Source organism: Acomys minous (genome assembly GCF_964271855.1).
Source record: "Acomys minous genome assembly, chromosome: 6".
NCBI lineage: Eukaryota > Metazoa > Chordata > Mammalia > Rodentia > Muridae > Acomys > Acomys minous.
The window spans coordinates 129,335,053-129,362,994 of record NC_140487.1 but is presented as its reverse complement, the minus strand read 5'-3'; the positions used below and the strand labels follow the sequence as shown (position 1 = coordinate 129,362,994).

At 49.3% G+C, this 27,942-nt stretch overlaps 2 protein-coding genes across 15 annotated transcripts; both read right to left on the bottom strand.

Moving 5' to 3' along the window:
* Positions 1–2,354: 2,354 nt before the first annotated feature.
* Positions 2,355–3,569, bottom strand: AURKAIP1 (aurora kinase A interacting protein 1). 3 transcript variants are annotated; one of them, XM_084784939.1, is made up of 4 exons: positions 3,422–3,569; positions 3,219–3,303; positions 2,628–3,073; positions 2,355–2,528 (listed from the first exon to the last, which is right to left on the bottom strand). In XM_084784939.1, exons 2-4 carry the CDS (start codon positions 3,268–3,270, stop codon positions 2,427–2,429), a joined length of 600 nt encoding a protein of 199 aa, XP_084641065.1. In that variant the 5' UTR covers positions 3,271–3,303; positions 3,422–3,569; the 3' UTR covers positions 2,355–2,426. The 3 variants fall into 3 exon arrangements, with proteins under 3 accessions (XP_084641065.1, XP_084641066.1, XP_084641067.1); XM_084784940.1 differs by having other exon boundaries at positions 3,391–3,549; XM_084784941.1 differs by having other exon boundaries at positions 3,387–3,548.
* Positions 3,570–3,902: 333 nt separating this feature from the next.
* Positions 3,903–24,414, bottom strand: CCNL2 (cyclin L2). Of its 12 annotated transcripts, none has more exons than XR_014779814.1 (13): positions 24,029–24,404; positions 23,604–23,678; positions 23,280–23,389; positions 20,428–20,548; positions 19,245–19,309; positions 16,857–16,956; positions 15,032–15,136; positions 14,796–14,937; positions 14,087–14,198; positions 13,914–14,006; positions 12,399–12,752; positions 4,512–4,622; positions 3,903–4,363 (listed from the first exon to the last, which is right to left on the bottom strand). XR_014779814.1 is itself a non-coding variant. In XM_084784931.1 (13 exons), exons 1-12 carry the CDS (start codon positions 24,299–24,301, stop codon positions 5,110–5,112), a joined length of 1,569 nt encoding a protein of 522 aa, XP_084641057.1. In that variant the 5' UTR covers positions 24,302–24,404; the 3' UTR covers positions 4,495–4,622; positions 5,073–5,109. The 12 variants fall into 12 exon arrangements, 6 of the variants coding, with proteins under 6 accessions (XP_084641057.1, XP_084641056.1, XP_084641058.1 ...); XR_014779815.1 differs by having other exon boundaries at positions 4,150–4,288; XM_084784931.1 differs by lacking the exon at positions 3,903–4,363 and adding an exon at positions 5,073–5,128 and having other exon boundaries at positions 4,495–4,622.
* Positions 24,415–27,942: the final 3,528 nt, after the last annotated feature.

Genomic DNA, 27,942 nt, shown 5'->3' with positions numbered 1-27,942 from the left:
AAGAAAAAGAAAAAACAAAACAAAGCGAACTGGGCTAAGACAACTGAGTCAGGAGCTGAGCTGAGCACATGAGCAGACAGGCTAGGACGGCTTTTACAGCTGGAGCTGCTGGTGTTGAGGAAACGGAGAGGGACTGTTGGAGCAGGCTGCTGGGGGAAAGGAGAGTGGAATGGTTGGGAGAAACCTTTGGAGAGGCTGGCCTGGAGGCAAGAGAACTGGTTATTGTTTGTAGGAAAAGAAAACATTAAAAGAAACCTTTTGTTTTGTTTTTAAGATACAGTTTCTTGGGCTGGAGAGATGGCTCAGAGGTTAAGAGCACTGGCTGCTCTTACAAGGGTCCTGACTTCAATTCCCAGCAACCACATGGAGGCTCACAACCATCTATACTGAGATCTAGCGCCTTCTTCTGGCCTGCTGGCATACATAATATACAAATCTTTAAAATAAAAATACTTTCAATATTTATCTTTTAAAAAAGAGAGAGAGATAAGGTTTCTCTGTGTAGCCCTGGATGTCCTGGAACTTGCTCTGTAAGCCAGACTGTTCTCTCTTCAAGAGCTGGGATTTAAGGCGTGTGCCACCACTGCCTAGCTAAAACAAACTTTTTTTTGTTTTGTTTTTAGAGACAGGGTTTCTCTGTGTAGCCTTGGCCATCCTGGACTCACTTTGTAGACCAGGCTGGCCTCGAACTCACAGCAATCAGCCTGCCTCTGCCTCCTGAGTGCTGGGATTAAAGGTGTGCGCCACCACGCCCGGCTCACAAACTTTTTTTTTTTTTTTAAAGAAACATTCCTTAAAAAGAAAGGAAGAGGGCTGATGAGGTGGCTTGTGGTTAGAGCACTGGCTGCTCTTCCACAGAGACCATTTCAACAAGCAAAACACAATACAAAACAAAACCACAAATAAACAATAACAAATCAAACCCTAATGTTCTGTAGGAATCGTGAGGTGAAGCAGCCCAGGGCCTCTTCCTATCCAGCCTGCACACTGCTGGAAGCCAGCATGGGCGCTGAACCACCTGGGTCTTCTTGCCCTATAGGCCTCTCTTCTAAGTTCTGGAAGCTTAGCTCCAGACAGGAGAAATCAAAACCCCATTTTTTTTCCTCTGAAAGGAAGTGTGGGGTGAGACACAGGGCAGCTCCCGGGCAGGGCTGGAAGGAAATACCAGGAGCAGCTGTGCCCAGCCGAACGTGCCAGCAGAAGGCAGGGGGCTGCCCAGTTAGGCTTGGCCAGAACCGGCTCAGAGAGGGCATGCTCCACTTCACCAAGGCTCCGTCTCTGAGGCCCTGGCCTTAGGACCCCTGTTCCACCCACCATGGGGTTAGGGTTAGGACCCAGATTCAGAGGAGTAGCACAGCTGGGGAGCCCTGAAAGAAGCTTTCAGCCAGCTGCTCTGGTCCTCAGCCAGGATCCGTGGGATGCCAAGAGCCTGGCTGCTGCCCCCTCGCGGTCACTAGTAAAAGCACAACTACAGTAGAGGTTTAAGCCTCTAGTTTCAGCAGACCGTGCCTTTGGAAACCTGTTCCCTGATTCATATTCGTTGGCAGAGGGCCCATCAGGATCGCAAGGGACATCTGGTTATCAGTATCACCTAGTCTACTTAGCTTTGTTAGCTCAGGTGATAAGTATCAGAGAGCACGGCACATGAGGAGCCACACGGGCCGCCCCCTGCTTACACCTAGCTCCCTCATACCTTGGTGCACAAGGCCAGGGGCCCTCCAGGCCCTCAGCTATTCCGAGCATACATTCCTCTTGATGTGGGGACACTGAGTCATGAGGGTCTCTACCTCAGGCTGAGACTCTTCTTCAGTAATTCCTCAGCACTGACCTTACCAAAACACATCATCCGGGCAACCTTCCTGATCAGTCCTCCCATCCACACTGAGGACTCCAGAACACAGCAGAGGCTGAGGAGCCAAGAGCAACTGGGACATCTGGGAAAGCTGGCACCCATGCCAATCCCATCCCTGCGGCCAGATGAGACCATCCCAGACCACAGGGCAACCTAAAGGACTCATGAGCTTTAGGGGACCAGATGCCATCTCTTGGGAAACTCAGGCTTCCCTTCTGTGTCCTCCCAGACCATCTGCCTCATAACTTAATCAGCACCCGTCTTAACCAGGCACCGTCCGCTCCAGTGCTACCCTGGCTACTCTACATTGAAGCCCTCCTCCCTAAAGATGTTCAGAGCCATCCCACCGCACACATCTCCAAACGAGGCTGTCATTTCAGAAGGCATATTAGCCAGGGTGGAGGACAAGGACCCTTGGGCCCTGGGTTCCTACAATGGACGTCTGTAATGCCCGAAGAGAGCTCACACCGGGCCAAAGAAGCTCTAGGCCAACCTAGAACAATCGAGTCCTTCCAACGTTTATTATAACGGGTCAGCACCAGCCAACAGGGCCAGGGGAACGTGGACCCCTGACTTATTTGTTCTTCAGGTAGATCTTTGGGGTCTGCCAGCTCTCGGGGGCTTCTTTTAGGCCTGCCTTCAGCCAGATGCGCTTCAAGTCCTTCTCAAACTTGATCTGCAAGTGCAGAGGGGACAACCAATTCATTCTCAGCGACACCCACGCACTCTCAGCCCACTACCCATCATCTAGGTCCAGAGGAGAGCCCACATTCACCTGCTTCCTTTTCAGACGTCCTTCCCGGACTTTCCGCCGTAGAAACCGTGTCCTCTTGATCAGCTTCCGGTACTTGTGGTGGTTCATCTTGCGCCTCCGGATCTTCAGCACATTTTTGCACTGCAGCGGAGTAGCATCCCAGACGTCCGTGACTCCACGCTTGGCTTCCTCCCCACCATGGCTGGGTGGGCACTTGTAGAATTGGGAGGGAGCCAGCGTCATCGGGGCCTCAACACCCAGTCCGGGCAGCAGATGACGCGCAGTCAGCCAGCTCTCCAGTGGAGTGATGGCCATCTTCCTGGGGACCAGGACCTGCTCAAGATCTAACTGGGCCCCCTTCCTAGGGAGGGAGGCAGCCCGACTTGGGCTTGCAGGCTGCAAACTGTAAAGGGGTCGAAAAGCATGGCTGCCAATCTGCCCGGAGCCAGGCCAGGAGCGACTCAGACCTGGGGAAACAACACGTTGGCTGCAAGTGAGACCACAGCAGGTCAGAACACTACCAGCACCACCCATGCTGGGCAGCGGACACCCTGCGGGAGGCGAGCCTCATCCCCAGCCTAGGCGTGGACTCCGGGTCCGCGGGCCTCTTACCTGCCCAGGGCGCAGCGCTGATGAGCTGTCTAGTCAGGCGCGCCAGGAACATGGCGAGTGGATGGCCAGGCCGCAGCGCTCAAAGCTAGAATGCAGGTACCGGTTGAGGTGTCCCCGCCAGCCACCCGTCTGCCCCACCGCCTGCTCGGGCACCCGGAACCCACAGACCCACAGCGCGGGGCAGCACCGACTCTCGGACGCACCGAACACACGCAGGCCGACAGAGCCCCGCAGTCTCTCATCGTCCCCACAGCCTCCTCCGTCAAGCTTCCCACCTGCCTCCCCAACGCCGGAAGTTAGGGCTGACCATCTAGCCGCTGCCCGCAAGGACTTCCGGTCTGAATGTCCCGCCCCAACCTGACCCTACCCGGCGTCCTCTGTCGCCGGAAGTGATGTGTGGAGCCCCGCCTGTTAGGGCAGAGATGGTTTAGGAGGAATAGTCCTGTGCAAAATGCTGACTGTGGGGCCCTCGGGGCTTTTTTGTTGTTGTTATTTGCTTGTTTGAGACAGGGTTTCTCTGCGTAGCCCAGGCTGGCCTCGAACCACCGCCCGGCTACTCTCAGGGCTGCTTGAGGCCCCAGGAACTCCGTGCTGCTCCGGAACATGCTGCCCCCGCGGCCCAGTCCCTTTCACCTCACAGCCATCCTGTCCCCCTCCCGCCCCGCAGCCCACTAGTCTCAAGAGGCCTTAAATCCTATACGGACAGACAAGCCCCAGTAGGGTGCCTCTGGGGAAAAATAAAAGGTCCTCCTCGCACGTTAATTTTTTTTTACCCGAAAACCTAAAGCAGCCTTCCCACCGCAAAAGCCTAGCAATCCACCCTGCACCTCTCTCGCCCAGAAAGGCCTGTTGGCTCCGGGCTTAAAGCCGCGAGTGCGGCTGGGCATCTCCTTCATTTGGGGGGATGCTAGCCGGGAGTGGGCACGCGTGTCATCCCCAGGCATGCACCTGGCTAAATGCGGTAGGAGCATAAGCTGTTAGGGAGGTTACGACAGACGCTGCAGGCTCTGGTCCCAGCTCTGCCACAGGTCACGATGCTGTATCCAGCTCTGCCTTCCCGAGGGCTCCTGCTGTGGAAGCAGAGGCACAGCACGCACGTGCACAGCCCGAGGCACACATGGAGAGGTCAGTTCTCTTCCACCTTCCTGTGGATCGAGGGATCTGATCCAGGCTGCCAGGCTTACGTGGCAAGCAGCTGGCCCTCTGAGCCATCACCCACCGCACCAGCCCCAACAGGAAGGCTCATGGACACCGGAGTTATCTTCATTCACAGCGTCTCCCTGATGGGCTTACCCGCAAAAGGCAAAATGGTTCCCTGGAGACTCCAGCCTTCCCCTTGGTGCTCCCGGTCCTCACCATGGCCAGCTGTTACTGATGATCTGTTTATCTCCCTGGACTCTTAATCTAGTTAGGTGAAAATGGAAGACCTAAATAAATCCTTCTGAGTGGTGGCTGAGAACAATCCAGATATGGGTCGAGCTCCTAGACTCAGGGACCAATGGGAGAAAGGGCTAGTGGAAACTTCATCTGTCTTGGAAAGAGGTTCACCCAGCGCATCCTCCTTCCCCAATCCGGGAGCCAGCCAGCATCTGGTCGTCGTCGGGAAGGTGAGAAAAGCCGCCTTCTTAGGATCCCTATATTTTACTGAGCTGTGGCGCACGCCTGTAATCCCGGCATTTGGGAGGCAGAGGCAGGCGATCTCTCTGGGTTTGAAGCCAGCCCAGTCTACAAAGGGAGTCTAAGACAGCCAGGGCTACACAGAGAAACTGTCTCAAAAAACAGAAAATAAATAGTACTGCCTACACTTCCATAGGATTTGTTGTTTCCAACACCCATAGATCGCGGTGTACTCACTCAGGAAACAGAGGAAAGTGGTCCAGACTAGCATGGTCTACGGAGCAAAACCCTGTCTAAAAGAAGAAAAAAAAACAAAAAACAAAAAAGATCATTGGTAGAAGACTTGAGGGGAAGGTGTGTGTGTGTTTTCTTTAGAAGATAAAGAAGCATTTAAGAGCACGAGTGGCCAATATTGAGGCCTGTACTGTAGCCTGTGTTGAAGATTCCTAGTACTGGGTCACAAAAGGCAAATACTGACTGGCTTATGCCAGTCAGGGCACCTGCCTTCCTTAAGCCTCATGGTGGAGTGCTAGAGCCAGCACGTCTTTTTTTTTTTTTTAATTAATTTAATTTATGCACATTGGTGTGAGGGTGTCAGATCTTAGAGTTACAGACAGTTGTGAGCTGCCATATGGGTGCTGGGAATTGAACCTGGGTCCTTTGGAAGAGTAGACAGTGCTCTTAACCACTGAGCCACCTCTCCAGCCCCTACCAGCGCATGTCTTATCCTAACACAACTATGAGTTGTGAAGCTTGTTGAGGTCTGTCTATTTTATTTTAAACATCCATTTTATTTTAAACATTTATTTTTAAATTTAATAAATGTAATCATCATATGTATTTTGCCTGCATGTATGCACATACATCATTTCCATGCTTGGTGTCAATGAGACCTGAAAAAGGCATTGGGTCCCCTGAAACAAGCGTTACAGGTTGTTGTGAGCCTCCCAGTGTGGGTGCTAGGAGCTTAAACTTGGGTCCTCTGGAAGAGAGATACCAAGCCATCTTTTCTGGTAAGGTTTTCAAGTAGCCCAGTCTGCCTCAAACTAACTATATAGCTCAGAATGATCTTTTTTTTTTTTTTTTTTCAAGACAGGGTTTCTCTGTGTAGCCTTGGCTGTCCTGGACTCACTTTTTGTAGACCAGGCTGGCCTCGAACTCACAGCGATCCGCCTGCCTCTGCCTCCCGAGTGCTGGATTAAAGGCATGCGCCACCATGCCTGGCCGCTCAGAATGATCTTAAACTATTACTACTCCTCTGCCTCGGCCTCCAGAGTACTAGATGGTAGGCATGACTTCACTCGCAAGGCATCCCTGGCAAACCAGGGCATCGTGAAACTGGGCACAAAATCTTAGGTGACATGCTCCTTCAGCAGGCCAAAGGTTCGGTTGTGCAGAAGGTGACTTGCTAAAGACACCTTTTGTGTAACCATCAGTAAAAACACTTCTGGCACGCTGCTTCCGTCCAGAGAGAGCAGACTTCAAGACTTCATTACACCCTCTTTCCTCCTCCTTCAATCATCCCCAACGAGAAAGTTTGGGACTTGAAGAAAAGGTTGCAGATCCTCCAGGTCGGAGAAGCACACTCACTGGTAAGTGAAACTCTAGGATTTGGTAGAAACACAGGGAATTTCCTATCTCAGGACCCACAATATGTGTAGTTTGCTAAATACTTTTAAGCCGGGCAGTGGTGGCGCACGCCTTTAATCCCAGCACTTGGGAGGCAGAGGCAGGCAGATCGCTGTGAGTTCGAGGCCAGCCTGGTCTACAAAGTAAGTCCAGGATAGCCAAGGATACACAGAGAAACCCTGTCTCGAAAGAAAAACTGAAAGAAAGAAAAGAAGGAAATGGAGTAAAGCAAAATAAAAAGTTTATCCAGCTTTTGTTTTTGTTTTTTGAGACAGGGTTTCTCTGTGTAGCCTTGGCTGTCTTGGACTCACTTTGTAGACCAGGCTGGCCTCGAACTCACAGCGATCTGCCTGCCTCTGCGTCCCGAGTGCTGGGATTAAAGGCGTGCACCACCACCGCCCGGCTTGTCCAGCTTTTAGTACTAATTAAACAGCACTGCTATTGGTTTCAGATAATTCTTCATGCTCAATTACAATTGACAGTGTAGGAACAAGTATTGGGTCTGTGTGTAAATTAATTTCCAATGCTTGGAGCCACTGCAGAATGAAGAGTCAGAGAGGCTCTGTCTGCAGCTTGTCTTTTTTTTATTTTTATTTTTTAATTAAATATACTTTGTGGGTTTTTTAAAAATTTATTTAAGTATACAATGTTTTGAGGTCACCAGAATCTCATTATAGATGGTTGTGAGCCACCATGTGGTTGCTGGGAATTGCACTCAGGACCTTTGTAAAAGCAGCCAGTGCTCTAACCTCTGAGCCATCTCTCCAGCCCATGGGTTCTTCTAAGGATGTCTTCTGCCCCAGCTGCCTTCTCCGCTCCCTCTGCTGGCCCAATTCTGCCCCAGCTGCCTTCTCACTTCACTCAATCTTCTCAGCCCCTGCTGGCTTTTTTATATCCTCTCCTGTTCCCAGAAATCCAAGTGTCAACCAACACTGACGGTCACAGGGTCGAAGCAGTTCTAAGGGCTAAGAATTCCCAAAGGCCAGTTGACTAGCAGCAACTGGGGGTCTTTTAAAGGGCCAGGCACACAAAACAAATCACACTACATCTTGTAGATGTGGAGCAGGGAAAATAGGAAGGAGGACATTTTGGCCAGGGATTGTCAGTCAGCAGAAAAGAATGTTGTCTCGGAGGAAGATCGAGGAAGGTCGACACGGGATGAATCTCCTCTGTTAGATGAGACAGATTTAGAAAAGGGTAAAGTTGATGCTTTAACTGCACAACTGCAAAAATTACAGATGCAGGTAGAAAGGCACCAGAGTCGAAGAATAAAAGGAAAAAGGATCTTCCCGGTAGAAAAAAGTTAAGTGTTTAATCAAGGACCTAGAGAGCCTCTTACGGAGGCAGTGAGGAATGGTTTCCTAAGGTCAGTGTGTATCAAATGCCTGCAAATAACAATATCCTCAGGGTTATGTTCAGATTAGTTGGAAGCATACAGAAATGCAGATCTGAAGCCATTTAAGGAATGAATCAGTGTGGCAGTTGGAAGGCATTCACCCTATGTAAGAGATTTTAAGATTTACTGTTATGAATACAGTTCTGCCTGCGTGTACACCTGCAGGCCAGAAGAGGGCATCAGATCTCATTATAAATGGTTGTGAGCCACCATGTGGTTATTGGGAATTAAACTCAGGACCTCTGGAAGAGCAGTCAGTGCCCTTAACCTCTGAGCCATCTCTCCAGCCCCTATATAAGAAATTTCAAATGATTTGGCTATTCAGAATTATTCAGAAAGATTGGAAGGAAGTAATGGCTGCTGAAACTTGACGCTCTCTAGGTGCGAGCTGCCTGTCAGCCTTTTCCACCCAGGGCCCAACACCACAGAGGGGCAACATTTGAGTTCCACAGCTGCAGCGTGAGCTAGCACAGCTGGCTCAGAACTTAGAATCTTCTCGTTGCTTGGTGTCTGCTTAAATGGTTTTGTTTTTTCCCTCAGTGCAGGAATAACGTACTATCGACAATCCCTTTCTGGGAAAACACGCCCAACTCCTAGTACAAAACCAATCAAATCCAGGCCAACTAAGCCAACACTGTAGTGGAAGTTTTGATTTCTTTTAAAACTCAGTTATGATGGGGCTGGAGAGATGGCTCAGAGGTTAAGAGCACTAACTACTACTCTTCCAAAGGTCATGAGTTCAATTCCCAGCTAACCACATGGTGGCTCACAACCATCTATAAAGAAATCTGGTACTTTCTTCTATCCTGCAGGCAGAATGCCGCATACATAATAAATAAAATCTTTTTTAAAAAATGAATTTAAAAAACTCAGTTATGTTATGTAAACATGTTTTTGTTTTAATCCCAAGTGTGGGATTTTAGTTTGGGCTTTAGTTTGTCCACAGCTGGTACCACTGCCTTGTGCGGGGCGTGGTCTTTGCCAGCTGTAGTTAGTTTAATTCTGAGAACTCTGAGGGGTAGTGTTGGAGTGTCAGAGGGATTGGGGTGGAGAAGAGAGGTAGAAGCAGTAACACAACGGCTGAGTTTCCAGAGGCATTAGTCATTCCTTACATGGGAGATGTTCTCTTTTCTTCATTATCAATTCTGCTTGAATGAATGTTGAATTTTCATAGTAAATAAACTGAAAGCAAAACTTTTTTTCTTTCGAGACAAGGTTTCTCTGTGTAGCCTTGGCTGTCCTGGACTCCCTTTGTAGACCAGGCTGGCCTCGAACTCAGAGATCCACCTGCCTCTGCCTTCCGAGTGCTGGGATTAAAGGTGTGCGCCACCACATCCAGCAGGAATAATCTTTTTTTTTTTTTTTTGGTGGTGAGGGGAATAAAGGGATTTATTTGTGAACACTTCTATATCACAGTCAATAATCAAAGGAAGTCAGGACGGGAACTCATGGCAGGAATCTGGAGGCAGTAACCAAAGCAGAGCCAAGGAGAACGAATGTTGCTACTGGCTTGCTCTGTCTTACAGCACCCAAGGAAAAATCTCCTAATGATAAACATCTACACTGACTCTCTTGATAAGAAGTCTACACTGAATTTTTACACAGATTACTTCAAAGTCTAGGTGCCCTATCTATCACCTGGAGTTTGTGCTCTATAAATCCCCACTACATGCCTATGATCCACCACTTGGGAGGCAGAGACGGGGATCTGTGAGTTTGAGTCTAACCTGGCCTACAAAGTGAGTACCAGGACAGGCAGAGCTACACAGAGAAACCTGAAAAAAACAAAACAAAGCAAATGTCCCATTACATTCCTCAACCCTACTTATTGAGACAAGATCTCACTATATACTGGCCTGGAATTCACTGTAGAGAGTAAGTGAACTCAGAGAACCACCTGCTTTTGCCTCCTGAATGCTAGGATTAAAGGCTGTGCCATCAAAGCTGGCAATCTCTTCTTAATTAAATTTAATAGTTAAGGGAAATATTCTAGAACAAAACAAAGGGTTTGTGTGCTTTTTTATTATTTTCTATAATCTAAAAGTTCCTGGAGTACTATACACGATGAAGAAAAAGCTGTATAGGGCTGGAGAGACGGCTCAGAGGTTAAGAGCACTGGCTGCTCTTCCAAAGGTCCTGAGTTCAATTCCCAGCAACCACATGGTGGCTCACAACCATCTATAATGTGATCTGATGCCATCCGGTGTAATGTAGGCAGACCACTGTATACATAGTAATAAATCTTTAAAAAAAAAGAAAAGAAAAGAAAAGAAAAAAAGTGGTATAGTGCCTCCTGCATCAAATGCCTGAGCCACAGGTTCTGGATGCACAGTGCATGGGTCAGGCAAAACAAACAATGGCTTCTGTGCCCTGTGATGTATGGGTCCCCTTAGAGGTGGTCCTCAACCTTCCTACAGTTCATGTTGTGGTGACCCCAACCATACACTGTTTTTGTTGCTATCTCATAATTGTAATTCTGCTGCTGTTATGAATAATAATGTAAGCATCTATGTTTTCTAATGGTTTTAGGCAACCCTTGTGAAAAGGTCATTCAACCCCAAAGGGGTCATGGAGACCCACAACTTGAGAACCACTGTGGGAGGGAAGGGGTGATCATACCACAGGGGCCACTAAGATAAACCTTTCTCTCAGCAGGGCCCACATATACCTTGCTGACCCTAAGACGAACCTGTATTGGTCTCAATGATCACCATGACCCGGAAGCCACCACAGGTGCCCTACTCCGTGGTATAGGGACAGGGAACCATGACGCTGGCCCGAGCAGTATTTCAACGGCCCCAGCACTGCTGCTCAGACAAAGCACACTGGGCATACTTGGAAGCTCTGATGCAATGGCAACTGAGGCTGGAGGGGGATGGGGGACTCTAGGTGTGGCCTACGGAAGTGACCCCTGGCAGAACAGGGGTCCTACTGCCCACAGGGATTCAGATCCCAACTCTGAACTCAGGAGCCTTTCCCGGCTATCCCTGTGCCGGAACACAAACCGTAAGTTACGATAAGCCCATAGCCCCCCGCTGTCCATTGGTACCCTGTTGCCGCCCTCCTGGAAACAGCCCCTCATCTCTAAGGGAGATGCCTGTTGCCGCCCTCCTGGAAACAGCCCCTCATCTCTAAGGGAGAAGCCTGTTGCCGCCCTCCTGGAAACAGCCCCTCATCTCTAAGGGAGAAGCCTGTTGCCGCCCTCCTGGAAACAGCCCCTCATCTCTAAGGGAGAAGCCTGTTGCCGCCCTCCTGGAAACAGCCCCTCATCTCTAAGGGAGAAGCCTGTTGCCGCCCTCCTGGAAACAGCCCCTCATCTCTAAGGGAGATGCCTGTTGCCGCCCTCCTGGAAACAGCCCCTCATCTCTAAGGGAGAAGCCTGTTGCCGCCCTCCTGGAAACAGCCCCTCATCTCTAAGGGAGAAGCCTGTTGCCGCCCTCCTGGAAACAGCCCCTCATCTCTAAGGGAGAAGCCTGTTGCCGCCCTCCTGGAAACAGCCCCTCATCTCTAAGGGAGAAGCCTGTTGCCGCCCTCCTGGAAACAGCCCCTCATCTCTAAGGGAGAAGCCTGTTGCCGCCCTCCTGGAAACAGCCCCTCATCTCTAAGGGAGAAGCCTGTTGCCGCCCTCCTGGAAACAGCCCCTCATCTCTAAGGGAGAAGCCTGTTGCCGCCCTCCTGGAAACAGCCCCTCATCTCTAAGGGAGATGGTCTCAGCAATGCAGAGAGCTCACTTGGATGAAGCGGGGAGCAAGGCGCGGGGAAGGTGCAGCTTGTACTTCCTGTAGAACAGCTGGCAGTGCACAGCTGCACACACACACTTGTGCAGGCCCAGAGTCTCAGAGCCACGCCCCGTCATGAAGAGAACAAGCAGCCAGTCTTACATAACAAGGTCCTGAGGATTTTCTTTATTCAACCATGTAAGATTTCTCTAGAGCTGGTGGCCTGCACTCAGCTTGCACAGATAAAAATATATGACTCTCAACACAGACCTAAATACCTTCACATTTAAAATCAGAATTCTCTCTACAAGTGTTCAGCTAACAGAATTCAAGTTCTGAGTTCTCATACATAGCTTCCACTTGTATTAAACACGTGTTTATTTACATCGGAAACAGGTACAAAGGGGCTATTAAGGCCATTTTCTTACTGTGAAACACTGCAAAATATGTACACAAGTACAACCTAATATAGGCAAAGATTTGAAAAATCATCCTCTTGGCTTAACGTAATTGAGTATCAGTTTAGGAGGGAAGAGACAGCTTGTCAATAGCACCAAGCCACGCCAATGGGGACGTGTGCCTTTGCTGTTCCATCCAGCTACCTGAAGGTCCACAGCTGAGGTGCACCGTCAACTGGGACAGATGTGCGGCGCTCGCTCCCCAGGCCAGCCTGAAGGGCACCTGACCCACTGTCCCATCAGTTAAATTCACCTCAAGGTCCAGTCAAAAACACGTTCAAAACAGTCATGCTCCAAGGCTGCTGAAGCCAGGGTGTGCCCAACAGGAGGGCCCAGGGCAGCACCAGGGAACCCATCTCACCTCCGATGCCTGCTGTGTCCAGGGTGGTCCCTCTCATAGCGATGACCTGAGCGATCATATGACCTTGAGCGCTCTCGTCTTTGATCTCTATAGTAATGACTTTTCTTCTTGTATTTTCCAGAACTGTCTGTCCGCTCTCGTGACCGGCTTCGAGAACGAGGAGAAGAGCTCCGACTACTAGACTTGTGTGGCTTCTGGGTGAGGTACTTGCAGTCCTTGGGTTTCCGAGAGCCCCTCACTTCTGGGCCTTTGTAGGGAGCACCACGGTGCACCTGTCTGGGAGGAGAGTCACTGCGGCTCCGAGAACGACTCTGTGACTTGGATCCACCTGAGGTAGAGCCACTATCACTTTTCCTGCGGAAAGGAAACCGTACTTGTGACCACGAGTGTGGCCACTTGTCCCTAGCCAAGCCCTAACAAAGCAGAGGGGCTGGCAAGGGGCCTCTGTTTATGTTTTTATTTGTTTTATACAGTTTCTCTGTAGTCCTGGTTGTACTGGAACTCTGTAAACCAGGCTGGCCTCAAATTCAAGAGATGGCCTGCCTCTGCTTCCTAAGTGCTGACTAAAGGCGTGTCACCACACCTGACTACAAAGGGAATCTCAAGTTCACAGGATGAAGAATTTCATCAGGCTAAGAGTCACTGTCTCGCTGGGTGGGATGGTGCGCATCTTCAATCCCAGCACTTGGCAGGCAGAGGCAGGTGCATGTCTTGAGTTTGAGGCCAGTCTGATGTACAGAATGAGTTCCAGGAACGCCAGGGCTCCACAGAAAAGAAACCCTGCTTCAACAACAACAGCAGCAAAACAAGGCTGTAAAGATGGCTCAGCAGAGGGCTGCTTTTCCAGAGGGTTCAATTCCCAACACTCACACAGCAGCGCTCAACTGTCTATAACTCTTGATCTAGGGGATATGCTACCTTCACAGAAATATAAATGCAGACAAAACACCAATGCACATTAAATATAGATAAATTATTGAAACAAAAAAGAAAAAGGATTCAAGGCCAGGCTGGTCTACAAAGTTCTATTCCCCCCCATCCCCCACCCCCAAACAGGGTTTCTCTGTGTAGCCTTGGCTGTCCTGGCCTCGCTTTGTAGTCCAGGCTGGCCTCGAACTCACAGCGATCCGCCTGCCTCTGCCTCCCGAGCGCTGGGATTAAGGCGTGTGCCACCATGCTTCAAAGTTCTAGTTTTACAATCCGAGCTACAGAAAGATCCTGTCTCTTAAACAAACAAAGCCAGGCGCGGTGGTGCACACCTGTCATCCTAGCAGGGAGGTAGAGGCAGGCAGATCATTTTGAGTTTGAGGCCAACCTGGTCTACAAATCCGAGTCCAGGACAGCCAAAACCCTGTCTCAAAAAACCAAAACCAACCAACCAACCAACTAAAAACAAATATACAAATAATAAAATAAAGAGGAGCCAATATCCTCACTATCCCGAGAGCAATCTACATCCACCCCGTTACCCTGAGAGGACACCAGGGCATGGTGCTTTGTAAGCCCAGAGCACACCTTCTCTTCGGAGAGGCAGACCGTGATGGAGACCTTGAGTAGCTCTGCTCCCGACTCCTGCTTTGACTTCGACTCTCCTGTCCTTTAAGCAGGCTGCAAAGAGGAGCACAGCAGTTACAGACCTGGAGCATCCCCATCTTTCACTGTCTATCTAGGCAGCAATGACATCTTACCCATTTACAGGGCTGTCCGCCTTGGCTTTCTTTGGGCCCTCCACTTTCCGTTTGGCGTTCTTCACAGAGACTGGGGACGACCTGCTTCCTTTACCTTCTTTGGGGGATTCTACTAAATCAAAGAATATTAGTAAGAAGTGTACTAGCAATGCAGGACAAGGCCACTCGCTAACTACCCTGGGACCCAGAATGAAAACACACAGAGAACACAGACAGGTCTGTTGTTCAGGGAGTGAGTGTCATAGTCTGTGATCTAACAACGCAATTGTAGACTCAGCAAGTTTAAAAATTTAATCAGATGACAAGTCAACTTGGTAGATACAATGGGAAAAAAAGCATTTCAGAAATGCTGTCCATATTTCCTAATTTAAAAATAAATCCTTCAGGGCCCGCGTTATTATTACTATTATTGTTGCTGTTGTTTGTTGAGTCAAAGGTCTCTCTGTGTAGCCTTGGCTGTCCTGGACTCTCTTTGTAGACCAGGCTGGCCTCGAACTCACAGAGATCCGCCTGCCTCTGCCTCCGGCACAGGAATTAAAGGCCTGGCCTTCCTTTAAGGATTACCAATGAACTGCTAAGGATTCGAGTACCATGGCACTGTTGAGGTACACTGCAAACTCAACTCAATAAGAGTTGAAGTACATATCCCCAAACCAAAAGCCAGAAGCCACAAACTGCTATCCCTTGTGGGAAATAACTCTGGACTCACCCAGCTTGGGAGCAGGCGAGAACCCTGCAGCGCTGTCCAGAACAGGAGCACTCCCTGGCAGCAGGCCCCTCGCTCGCGCCTTTGCTTCTTCGATGGCGTGTTTTCTCTTTTCCACTTCACTTTCCAGGTGTGTCAAATCAACCTGAAAAGCCAGAGTCATCCACTCAGAGTCAGATGCTTTGGACAAACACAAGCACATAACCCACAAACAGAACAACAAAACCATACAGGAGAACCTTTTTCCGTGTATAAAGCTGCAGGATTTTAAAGCAAATTTCTTGAATTTCTTCTTCAGTTGCTCCAAACAAAAGAAACCAATGTGGACGATTGGGTAAAGGAATCTGTGAACGCAAATATTATCACGTTACTTTCCTTAAAAACTCTAACGCCAGGTGTAGTGGTGCACACCTTTAATCCCAGCACTCGGGAAGCAGAAGCAGGTGGATCCCTGAGTTTGAGGACAGCCAGAGCTACATAATAGAGACCTGTCTCAAAAAGCCACCACCACCATTACTACCACACCACCACAGTCACCACCACAATCACACTACACACCACCACACACTACACACCACCACAATCACTACCACACACTACACACCACCACAATCACCACCACACACTACACACCACCACACACTACACACCACCACAATCACCACCACACACTACACACCACCACAATCACCACCACACACTACACACCACCACACACTACACACCACCACAATCACCACCACACACTACACACCACACACTACACACCACCACACACTACACACCACCACACACTACACACCACCACAATCACCACCACACACTACACACCACCACACACTACACACCACCACACACTACACACCACCACACACTACACACCACCACAATCACCACCACACACTACACACCACCACACACTACACACCACCACACACTACACACCACCACAATCACCACCACACACCACAATCACCACCACACACTACACACCACCACACACTACACACCACCACAATCACCACCACACACTACACACCACCACACACTACACACCACCACACACTACACACCACCACAATCACCACCACACACTACACACCACCACAATCACCACCACACACTACACACCACCACACACTACACACCACCACAATCACTACCACACACTACACACCACCACACACTACACACCACCACAAACTACACACCACACACTACACACCACCACACACTACACACCACCACACACTACACACCACCACACACTACACACCACCACACACTACACACCACCACAATCACCACCACACACTACACACCACCACAATCACCACCACACACTACACACCACCACACACTACACACCACCACACACTACACACCACCACACACTACACACCACCACAATCACCACCACACACTACACACCACCACACACTACACACCACCACACACTACACACCACCACAATCACCACCACACACTACACACCACCACAATCACCACCACACACTACACACCACCACACACTACACACCACCACACACTACACACCACCACACACTACACACCACCACAATCACCACCACACACTACACACCACCACAATCACCACCACACACTACACACCACCACACACTACACACCACCACACACTACACACCACCACACACTACACACCACCACAATCACCACCACACACTACACACCACCACAATCACCACCACACACCACAATCACCACCACACACTACACACCACCACAATCACCACCACACACTACACACCACCACAATCACCACACACTACACACCACCACAATCACCACCACACACTACACACCACCACAATCACCACCACACACTACACACCACCACACACTACACACCACCAGCAGCAACAAAGCACTTCAAGACCAGCACAATCCTTAGGGCAGCCCCTGAAACTGACATTACCAAGAAACTCTTTTGCAAAGGAACCTAGTTTGGCAGATATAGACACTTACTAGCGGTTAGAGAACCGTCTAGAGTGCAGCCTGAAACCCAGAAAGCCCTGCACTCACCTCCAGTGTCCGGGCAGCGAGGTAGATGCAGGCACAAGCTATGCTTTCGGGCTGGAACCTCACGAAAACATCTGTCCGCAGGCTGTCATTCATGTAGTTCCTGAAACCAAGACCGGGAGGACTGTGACGCTGAGTGCAGCTACGCTCTGTGCTGCCACCAAAGGCTGTTGTTCCCAAGGGCTCTATACTAGGACTGTGCTGTGTACTCAGGGAATCCCCAGGGGTAACGGGGATGTTCTGAACTCCCTGGGGATAAAAGCTGGCTGAATGTCAGATAATGCATGTGGCTATGAACGAGAACCGACTTTAACTTCACTTTTCCTTCTATATTGACCTGCTATCATGCAAAGCACAATGCTTAGAAAGAAAATGCTACTTAGTAGTTAAAATAGAGTTGATTAAAGAAATCTAAATGTTCAAAATCCATAGTGCAGAGAAACATGCAAACTCAAATGGGAAGGCTGAGCATGAAGCCTCGCATCTGTGAGACAAGCTGTCCTCCTGTGTTCCTTTTCTTCAGGCAGCACTTGTGGCCCGGTCCTTCTCCAGATGACTGAGCCCCAGGTCCAGTGAGGGAGTCCACTTGGAAAGAGAAAGGCCCTTGGGTGCAGTTCAGATGCATGGGTGCATCATGCGGAGGAGGTCCACACCCAGGGAACCCTCTTCTCGGGCTTATCAAAGAACGGTTTCCAAATCCAAACTGTCCCATTTCAACAAGGAGTCTTAAAATGAACATTCATAAAAATCAGACAAAAGCAACAAAACACTACAAGTGACATCAAACTAAGTACACTTAAAAATGCTATAATACTTTAGAAGATACGTAAGTACAAAACTTCACATTTTTAGAAAAGTTAAAACGTCTTTTAAAATTGGTTACATCTTTAACATTTTCTTTATATATTTCTTTAAAATTTATAGACTAAAACCAAAGGGTCTACTTGCTTTACCAACATGAAAAACAATTCATGAGAAAACATGTCAAGAGGTTATATATATACACACACTGCCCAACACATCCAACAGCACAGCGTACCCTAATGTCAGGCTGTACCACATATGAGAGCTTTAACTGCCCCCACCCAGTATCTCTGCCCTAAAAACCTTAGAGAAGGTAACAAACCCACTTTGACATTCTAAACAATACACTCTGCAGATGCCTGTAAGAGGCAGCTGGCCCTGGAAACAATAGCTCTACACATGAGAAGGGAAGCCGAATGGTAGTGGCACTACCCATCTCCCAGGAGCCATTCTGTGGCTAAACAGTTTAAACATTGACAAAAATAACCATCAATAACTTTACTACTAGTAAGAAATTCTTAGTATTCAAATATATTAATCCAATAACTTTCAGTTCTAAAAACAAGTGAACCCCTTTAAAGGTGTATTTAAACTTAATGCTACATTTGAAATAAGTTACAATAGTTCAGTTTAAAGATGCACACACCTTTACTGGAAGGAGTCCCACCTAAGCTGCTGAAAAGAGCAACTTTAGGGCTTGGGAGAAATGACAGGGTCCAACAGCAGTCTGAATTTCTAGTATGCCAATTTTGCCACTTCAGCTCTTACAGCTTTCTATACATTTTTTTTTTAAAGATAAAGGTATTGCATCTTTATTGCACAGGTACAACAGTTTTAAAAGAACAAAATTCAAGTCAAGACAGTTATCAATTCTAATAGATACAATTACCAAGCACAACAGGATTAACAAGAAGCACAATCGTCAGAGAACCAACCACAAGCAGCAGCGGGCCATGACTATACTATTGGGTGCGCATACCACCAGTCTAGAGCCAGCCTTCGGTGGAGAGCCTGCACTGGATTGGCTGAAGACGGCCGCTGTCCCTGCACCAAAGCGCTTGGACAGCAGAGGAGAAGTCTTAGTCACTTACCCTCAGAGGCTACCCTTTGATTGAAAGAGTACAGAAAAGAAAAGTCAAAACAGGTTCTCCATAAGCACGTCATAGCACCAGACAATTCAGTCAGCAATATGACCCCTACAGACTTAACTGTGGGGAAAAGGCACCCCAAAGCCAAATCGTTACTTAGGCTCATTCTAGCGTACCCCAACCCCGGACTGCAGCAAACCCTCGGCTCCCTTCCCTCAGGCCCTACCACTGACTCGGTGCCTTCGACTGTCATCTATAGCCTTCATCCGCCCGGCTCACAAACCCCACAGGGGCAGGGGTGGATGGGCCACCTACCGTTAAGCCTGTCCCTGCCATTGTGGGGGAGGCTGCTAGGTGTTTATAGGGCAGATCACTAGGCACTGGGACAATTCCAGCCCATAACCAAGTCATGGGCTGACAACCCACTGCCCAAGTGCCTCAAGTCAAACATTCCTGAACTGCCCTTGCTGGTCTCATGAGACAAGGAAAGCCAACTCACCACGCGGTCTGGACCAGGTGCTGGTTACGCTCACACTCCAACACCTGCAGGTACATAACGATTATCTGCAAGATATGGGTCAGGCGGTCATTATCAAACACTTCGAGAGCAAGAACTCAGATCTTGGTATCCATGCAGCAGAAACAAACAAAACAAAACAAAACCTCAAGCTATATCCCAGGGAGCTCCTGGTGACATCCGGCAAACAGTTCAACTTTTGTGATGTGCTTGCTACCTGCTTTTATAGTTGGGCAGAGTACATGTGTGAAGACTAAGGTGCACACAATGGCACTGAAGCCTTGTTTCCCATCTGGTTCATTCTTGTTGACATCTTTTCCACCAATGAGATTAGCCTGCCCTACACATCCCTGCACTCCAGTAGCTAACTTGTATAAAATATGAAAGTAACATTAAACCCATTAAGAAAAGCATTTAAAATATTTAGTGGACAATTTACCAAGAATTTAATGCCAGAACTCAAATAAGCAAGAAGACGGCAAGATCACAGAAGTAAACACCGGCTTTGGTTTAGTTAGTTGAGGCAGGATCTCGCTATGTAGCCCTGGCTCATACAGCTCAAAATGCGACCAGGTCTGCCTCAAAGTCAAATCTGCCTGCTTAGCTAAGCCTGAACTTCTCTTACGGCCCAGTAAAGTATAGGGATCCTAACAAGGGTAGGATTAAAGGTGTTTGCCACCATGCCTGGCTGGAGAGCTGCGTCCTTCCTCCCCTTCCACCCCTCCCCCCCAAGACAAGAGTTTCTCTGTGTAGCCTTGGCTGTCCTGGACTCACTTTGTAGACCAGGCTGGCCTCGAACTCACAGCGATCCGCCGCCACCACAGCTGGCCCAAGACAACATCTTGTGTAGGGGAGGCTAGCCTCCTTCTTGAAACGTAGCTGAAAATGTCTTTGAACTCCCGACCTGCTTGCATCCAAGCCAGGCAAGAAAAATGTATATTAATGAATTTAACTTCTAACTTTAAAAAATGCCATTTCAAAACCTCTTATATTACCAAAAGTAACATTAAAGAAGGTTGGTAAAGGACTACTTTTTAAGTTCTAGACATAAACAAGAAAACCAAACGAGCGCAGTAGTCAGTATCTCCGAGGCCTTCAGGACAGCACCTGGGGGAAGTCAGCTCAAGTGTGGCTTGGGTGGCCACAGGCGCCAAGGCAAACCCACCTTGTGAGGGTGCTTCACGTGGACGCAGAAGCCCAGTTCCTTGAGAACCCTTCTTTCTGCCTTTATAATCTGGTTCTTTAAATTAACATACTCTTGATCCAGCACTAGAGGCACAGGTTTCCTGAAAAGGCAAAGCATACGTCCTGTATCAGGACCAATCAAACAAAATCTTTCAGATTCCACAACTGTTTCCAGGTGATAAATAACAAAGTACTCGAAAGCTACAAATTACACTTCCTTTAACAAAATTGCAGAACTTCAATTCTAACCTACACACACTTGTTCCTGACCTCCCCGTGTCTACGTATGAACAGTACTCTGGTATCAACACGCCTGAGTATGGCGGAGGATCTCAGGGTCTCTGCACAAGTGCTACATAGCCTATGAATGGTCTAGTTCCTTATACAAAAGGGTGTCATTCCCCCACAGCACTTACACACAGCCTCTGCATACGTCAAACCACATTTAGGTCCTTTATAATACTGAGTACAACGTAAATGCTACACATGTATAGTCAGGGTACAGTTAAGGAACAGTGACAAGAAAGCCTATATATGTTCAACATAGAGACTGACTCTACCCTCTACTCCCATCTGAGCCCAAATAATTTCAAGAGTTGGTGTTGAACTCTTGAATGAGAAAGCTGCAAATATGAATGATAGACTACTGAAAGTTCACCAGCTGGTGGTATAAAGCTTCGGTTAGGCTGGGCATGGTGGTGCATTCCTTTAGCTGCGCCACTCTGGGGCAGAGACAGACCGTCTGTGCGAGCACACCACTCTGGTCCACAAAAAGCTGCATGCCAGCTAAGGCTACATACAGAGTAGGACTATTTCCGAACAAAGCAGAACAGAACAAAATCCAAAGGATTTCTGTGAAAAAGGGCAGAAAGTCTCGCCAGGCAGTGGCGGCATACGCTTTTAATCCCAGCACTCTGTGAGAAGCCAGCCTGGTTTACAGAGCAAGTTCCAGGACAGCACAGGTCTAGAGGCACTGGTCCGGTTAGGGACATTAGTGCTCTGGCCTCCTTGTCTGTGAGGACTGCCGTAGCCAGTGACCTCCTTCTACTCCGACAGTGTGGGACCTGGGTACCAGAACCAGGACCTCAGGCCGACAGCAGGCTCCCTACCCACTAAGCCACTCATCAGCCCGTGTGTGTGTTCTTTAGGGTTTGTGTTACATTGGTTTGTATGTGGGTTGTGCCTATGGAGCTCAGAGAGCAACTTGTGGGAGTCAATTCTCCCTCCTACCAGGTTGATGCCAGACCTGAGTTCATGTTGTCAGGCTTGGGGACAAGTCCCTTTACCTACTAAGCCACCTCAGTATGCTTTTGTACTTTATTTACTTGAGACAAGATTTTCCTATGTTTTCTGGTGTGTGTGTGTGTGTGTGTGTGTGTGTGTGTAGTTTTATGTACTCCAGGCGGACTGCAAAATCTCTGTGAACAGCTCTGGCTGTCCTGGAACTTGCTCTGTAGTCCAGGCTGGCCTCGAGAGATCCATCTGCCTCTGCCTGCCAAGTGCTGGGATTAAAGGCCTGGGCCACCACCACCCAGCCTGACTTCAAATTCATTATGTAGCTAGGAAGGACCACCTGATCCTCCTCCTGTTTCCCCCTCAATCACCAGGATTACAAGCGCATATCTCCACTTTTAGCTTGCTTCAAGGGTGGATTATTTTTATTTAGTTTGTTGTTGTTTAGCTAGACAGAGCTGCTCTGTATAGGCCAGGCTGCTCTGTATAGGCCAGGCTGCCTTGCAGCTCTGTAGACCAAGCTGATCTCAAACTGAAGAGATCCTCCTCAGTTTGCCTCCCCAATATTAAAAGCTTGTGCCATCCTGCCCAGCTCCCCATGGGTGTCTTAAAAAACAGTGTTGGTGGCGCACGCCTTTAATCCCAGCACTTGGGTGACAGAAGCAGGCGGATCTCTGTGAGTTCGAGATCAGCCCGGTCTACAAAGGAAGTCCAGGACAGTCAGGACTACACAGAAAAACCCTGTCTTGAAAAACCAAAATGAACCTAAGTTAAATTTTAAAAATGAAATAAAAATTTAAAAATACAAATTTTGGGGCTGGTGAGATGGTTTAGCAGTTAAGAGCACTTTCTGTTCTTCCAGGGGTCCTAAATTCAATTCCTGGCACATTTGTTGGTTCACACCCATCTATACTGGGATCTAATGCTCACTTATGGCATGCACGTGTACATGCAGATGGAGCAGTCATATACAACAAATAAGTCTTTAAAAAAAAAAGCAGTATTTGGAGACAAGCACGGTGGCTCACACATATAATCTGAATATATGATTGAGATGGGACCCCTGAGAGGCTGAGACCAGCCTCACCCACATTTCAGGCCAGTTACAACTACACGGCAAGACAAGACATCAGGAGACAATCGGCTAAGGGTACTTCTGTTACAAATGGTTTCTGGAGCCAGGCGTGGTGGTGCACGCCTTTATTCCCAGCACTCGGGAGGCAGAGGCAGGCATGTCGCTGTGAGTTTGAGGCCAGCCTGGTCCACAGAGTGAGTCCAGGTTAACACACAGAAACTCTGTCTCGAAAAACCAAAACCAAAACCAAAACAAAAAACAAATGGTTTCTGGCAAGGAAAGGCCAGGACGGCTAGTCAACATTACAAGTCTAGGACAATTCCCTTAAGGAAGAGTGACACAGACACTGACACACTGAGGGTGAGAACCAGGGCCCCCGGCCTGGAAGCTCTGAGTAGAACCACAGAATAAACAGGACACAAGTGAAGAGCTGATGTGGTCACACAGAGCAAGGGCAGCCAGCTACCACTGCCCCAGGACAGCATCCCCAGGCATTAAGGCAAACATTTATGACAAGGACTCACTTCTTCTCCCTCAGATGCCGAAGGCGATGGAATACATTGATCACATCCCTGATTCGTCTCGGAGCCTCTTCTATTTTGGAAGCCAGGTGGACACAAGCCATGGACACATGCTGAAATGTACATTAGGACACAGATGTTTTTCCTCAACCTAAGAAACTTCCAAGGCAATAATAAAAACTATTAGGGGCAATCAGAAGGTAGAGAGAGACAGGCCTCCACGGAAAGAGCTCTGTAGACTTTGCAGGTCAGTTGACTTCAACAGTGGGCATAACAAGCCAGGCTTCCTCCCAATTCGTTTCTCTGACAAAACAGAAAGAAGCCTACCTCCATGGAATGTTTCACGAAGGACTTAGTGTAAAAGAACCGCTGGAACAACACCTGCCCTGTCGCCATGGCCACCTAGGGACGGAGAAGGTTCCATCACTTTTGAACACCGGGCTCAAGCCGGTACCGGCTGAAATGTCTTTGTGTGGTTCCCCGGGGACAAACACCCACGACAGCTGCCCCGCGAGGCCTTCCCGGGAGGTTTACAAGGGCCCGGGTGCCGCGGGGGAGGGGAGGCCGGGGCGCGGGGCCCGCTCCAAGGTCGGCGGCGGCCGGGTGTGTGACGGCGGCCGAGCCTCCAGCGTCCGGGTCGCGGCTGCCTCCGGCCCGCGGGCCGGGGCGACAACAAAGGCCCGCACGGCCGCCCTCCCGCCCTCCCGGCGCCGGCGGACGGTTACCCGCGGGGCTCGCGGCCGCGCCCTTACCTGCGGCAGGCGGAGCAGGATGCCGGCCGCCTGGATGAGCTCGCAGCCCACCACGCGGAGGCCGGTCTCGGTGTCGCTGTCGAGACCGCTCGACATGGACGGCGTGAAGCGGAGCTTGTCGTCGGGCAGCAGGCAGTTCTCCAAGGTGATGAGCACGCCCGAGTACAGCCGGTCGCCGATCAGCACCCCCTGCGACCCTGCGGCGGCTCCCGCCGAGCCGGCCGCCGACGCCGGAGCCGCCGAGCCCGAGGTGCCGGCCGCCGACGCCGCCATTTTGTGCCCCCGACTCCTTTTTTTTTTTTTTTTTTCTTCTTTTTTTTTTTTTCTTCCCCTTTCCGGCCTCCCCGGCAGGGCGGCTCCTCGCGACGCTCAAGGCCGCCCCGCCCCGCCCCCCTTCGATTGGCTGTACGTCATCGCCGCCTCGACGCGGTTGGCCGTACGGCCTGTCCCTCTGTATACGTCAGGCGCCGACGCCGGAAATGGCCTCGGGTGGGGCTGCTCGTTACCCACTCGGCTCCGCGGCCTGGCCGGAATCGGAAGTGCCCGGTCCGGAAGGTCCTGAGAGTGGAGTGCTCCTGCCTCGGAAACGGGGCCCCTAGAAGGGCTCGGGCTGGACGGCGGCTTCCGCGCAGCCCAGCAGCATGCACCGCACTTACGCCCGAGTTAGAACCGGGCCTGTGAGTTCTCGACTCTCTCTGCTGTCCGCTGCATCTGCCGGCATGGAAAGTACAGAGCGGAGCGGTGCGGGGGTGGCAGAGGCAGTGTGTCTCTGAGTTCGAAGCCAGCCTGGTCTATAGAGCCTAGGGCAGCCAAGGCTACACAGAGAAACCCTGTCTTGATAGTTTAAAAAAAAAAAAAAAACAAGGTGCAGATGGAACTAGAGAGGTGGTCCAGTGGGTAAGAGCGCTGGCTGCTCTGCCAGAGGTCAAGTCCCAGCAACCACAGGGGGCTCACAACCATCAATAATGGAATCCGATGCCCTTTTCTGTCTTGCACACATGAAGTAGAGCACTCATACACGAACCCCCCCCCCTCCTTTTTAAGTGCAGATTAAAAGGAGAACTGGAAGTCAGGCATGGTGGCTGCGTACCTGTAATCCCAGCACTTAGGGAGGCAGAGGCAGGCAGGTCTCTGAATTCAAGGCCAGCCCAGGACAACCAAGGCTACACAGAGAAACCCTTTCTCGTGGAAAAAAGAGAGGGAGGGAGAGAGAGAGTGACGAGAGAGGACTGGAAGGGGCAGACTTGAGGACCCTGCTATTCTGCGCCAGGAACGTCTGGGACCGTGAAAGGCTTGGAGATGACTCTACAGTGTTAATGTCCCTGGCTCCATTCCTGACCTGCCTAGTTTTCCCCATAACAATGCTGCTGCTGTGCAGATGTGGTTATGACCTGTCAGTGCTGAATTATCTCAAGCTTTCACCAGGATTGCAGCCGGATTCGGTGGGAGGGAAATTGGGAGGACACCACAGATCCAGGTATTTTGACCTGCAAACAAGGCTGCCAGCCGTCTGCATTAGTCCAGCTGTAGTAGGTTGATTTGACTCCGTTGCCTAAGCCGATTCAACAAAAGACCGCATCTCGTACCTGTGTTAGCCATACTGTTCCTGCCCAACCATCTGTTCCACCTCTAGGCTGCAGCTCCAAGGTGGACACAGCTGTCCCTGCCTGATCTGTTTCCCCTTCCCTAAACTGAAACTAGCCAAAGAACTAGAAGATATTGTTGGCTCTGGTCACTCCAGACAGACTCTGGTACTGGAGATGACTACTACATCCAACAGGAAGAGACACCTAGGCTGGATTATGCTGATGGGTACCACTGTGCTTTGCAGTGTATCTCTTGTCTTTATTGGGTGAAGTAGAAAACAGAGCTCAGTGATAGGACCAGAAGCATCCGGATCTGTTCAATAGCCATGGCTAATGAGTAATATGTATTGGACACCCAGGCACTGGTGCAGTATTGTGAACAAAACACAAATACTCAGTGCACTGATGTTTAAACTGATGAAAAAATAAATAAAAAAGGCCTTGTTAGGGCTCTTCGGTAATGGAAGCCAAAATTAAGGTGCCCTACGGCCATGACAGAGAGAGGGTGGGTCCAGGTGATCTTTAGGCTCTGGGAATATGACTGACTTGAAAAGAGTGCTTGCATAGCATCCAAGACGCTGTGAACTCAGTACCCTGTGTCCTAGAAAGTAACATGGTAGTACAGGCCTATGATACCAGCACTTGGAAGGTAGAGGCAGGCGATCGGTAACTCCGTCACCCTTCCTACTTAGTGAGTTCAAGGCTAGCCTGCGCTACGTGAATTGTAAAAAACAATAAAGCAGGCCAGGCATGGTGGCAAGATGCCCTTAATCCCGGCAATCCCAAGGCAAAGGCAGGAGGATCTCCTGTGAGTTCGAGGCCATCCTAGTCTAGAGTGTGAGTCCAGCACAGCCAGGGCTGTTACACAGAGAAACCCTGTCTTGAAAAACAAAACTACATTGTAGGAGGCTAATTAGGGCTTGATTAGTTATGTATGGTGTTAGAAGTGGGCACTGAGTCCAAGAGAAGAGCTCAGAATGGCTTTTCCTGTAGCAAGGGGCTCAACAAAGTACACCTGGACCCATAAATGGCTATTGTATAAAAATTTCCCCAAGATAAATCATTTCACCATGAGGATTTTTGTTGTTTTTTTCCAAGACAGGGTTTCGTTGAGTAATGTTCCTGGATGTGTTGGAACTCGCTCTGTAGACCAGGTTGGCTTTGAACTTGAGATCCACTTGACTCTGCCTCGTGAGTGCTGGAATTAAAGGCCTACATGTGCCTGGCCAGAGAATGTTCTTTTGTTGTTGTTGTTGTCCTTGTTTGTTTTTTGAGACAGGGTTTCTGTTATGATTAATAAAAAGAAAATGATGATAGATACAAGGTACAGATATTATGTTGTATGGAGTTTTTAAATTTTTAATTAAAAAAAAAAGATTTATTTACTTATTATATACACCAGAAGAGGGCACAAGATCTCATTATAGATGGTTGTGAGCCACCACGTGGTTGCTGGGAACTGAACTCGGGACCTTTGGAAGAGCAAGCAGTGCTCTTAACCTCTGAGCCATCTCTCCTGCCCCAATATGGAGTTTATTAAATGAGCATGGGGAGAGAAGGAAAGAGGGAAGGGTTCCCCAGAGAGAGACAGAGACAGAGACACAGAGAGGAAGAGAGAGAGGGAGTAGACAGGGAGAGAAGAGAGGAAGGAGAGAGAAAGGGAATAGAGGGGGGTAGAGAGAGGAGGCTTCATGGAAGGTTTGTCCTTTTATATGGCCCTGGGCAGGGCCACACCCCCATGGCAGGTAAGCAATGACATCACAAGTAGGAGGACTGAAGCAGAATCCTAACAGTTTGTCTTGTAGTCGTGGCTGTCCTGGACTCGATTTGTAGACCAAGCTGTCCTCAAACTCACAGCAATTTGCCTGCCTCTGTCTCCCGAGTGCTGGGATTAGAGGTGTGTGCCACTATGTCCCCTAAGGATGTTCTTAAAGGAAGTAAAGCATTCCATCCTGCAGGGAAACTCTTTAAGATACAAGAAGCTGGGCATGGTGGCTTAGCGCTCAGGAGGTGGGATCAGGTGCATCTCTGAGTTCAAGGACAGCTTGGTCTACAAAGTGAGTTCTAGGATAGCCAGGGCTATTTAGAAAGACAGTCTTTTAGATTAAAAAAAAGTTAATAAAACGACATTAGGATGTCTGTGACTTACCATATTCATTAGGTCCCTCCCCAAGCATGTAATTTCATCAGCTGTAAGGACTACTGACTCTCAGACAAGTGAAGGTGCCTGGAAGAGAAACTCTCCAACCTGATGAGCTTCCTGTAAGCTGTGCAGTGTACTCTGGTTTTCATGAGCTATCACTGATGCTGTGGTGTGCTTTTGAGTTA

Coding starts and splice junctions, on each gene's coding strand:
- CCNL2 (XM_084784930.1), bottom strand. CDS start 24,301: ATGGCGGCGTCGGCGGCCGGCACCTCGGGCTCGGCGGCTCCGGCGTCG. Junction 15,137..16,856: donor TCGCTGCCCGGACACTGGAG/GTGAGTGCAGGG, acceptor TTGCGTTCACAG/ATTCCTTTACCCAATCGTCC. Junction 4,623..12,398: donor GGACACAGCAGGCATCGGAG/GTGAGATGGGTT, acceptor TCACCTAACTAG/ATTAAGAGTCCAGGGAGATA.
- AURKAIP1 (XM_084784939.1), bottom strand. CDS start 3,270: ATGTTCCTGGCGCGCCTGACTAGACAGCTCATCAGCGCTGCGCCCTGG. Junction 3,074..3,218: donor CAGCGCTGCGCCCTGGGCAG/GTAAGAGGCCCG, acceptor TTGTTTCCCCAG/GTCTGAGTCGCTCCTGGCCT. Junction 2,529..2,627: donor GACGTCTGAAAAGGAAGCAG/GTGAATGTGGGC, acceptor CTGCACTTGCAG/ATCAAGTTTGAGAAGGACTT.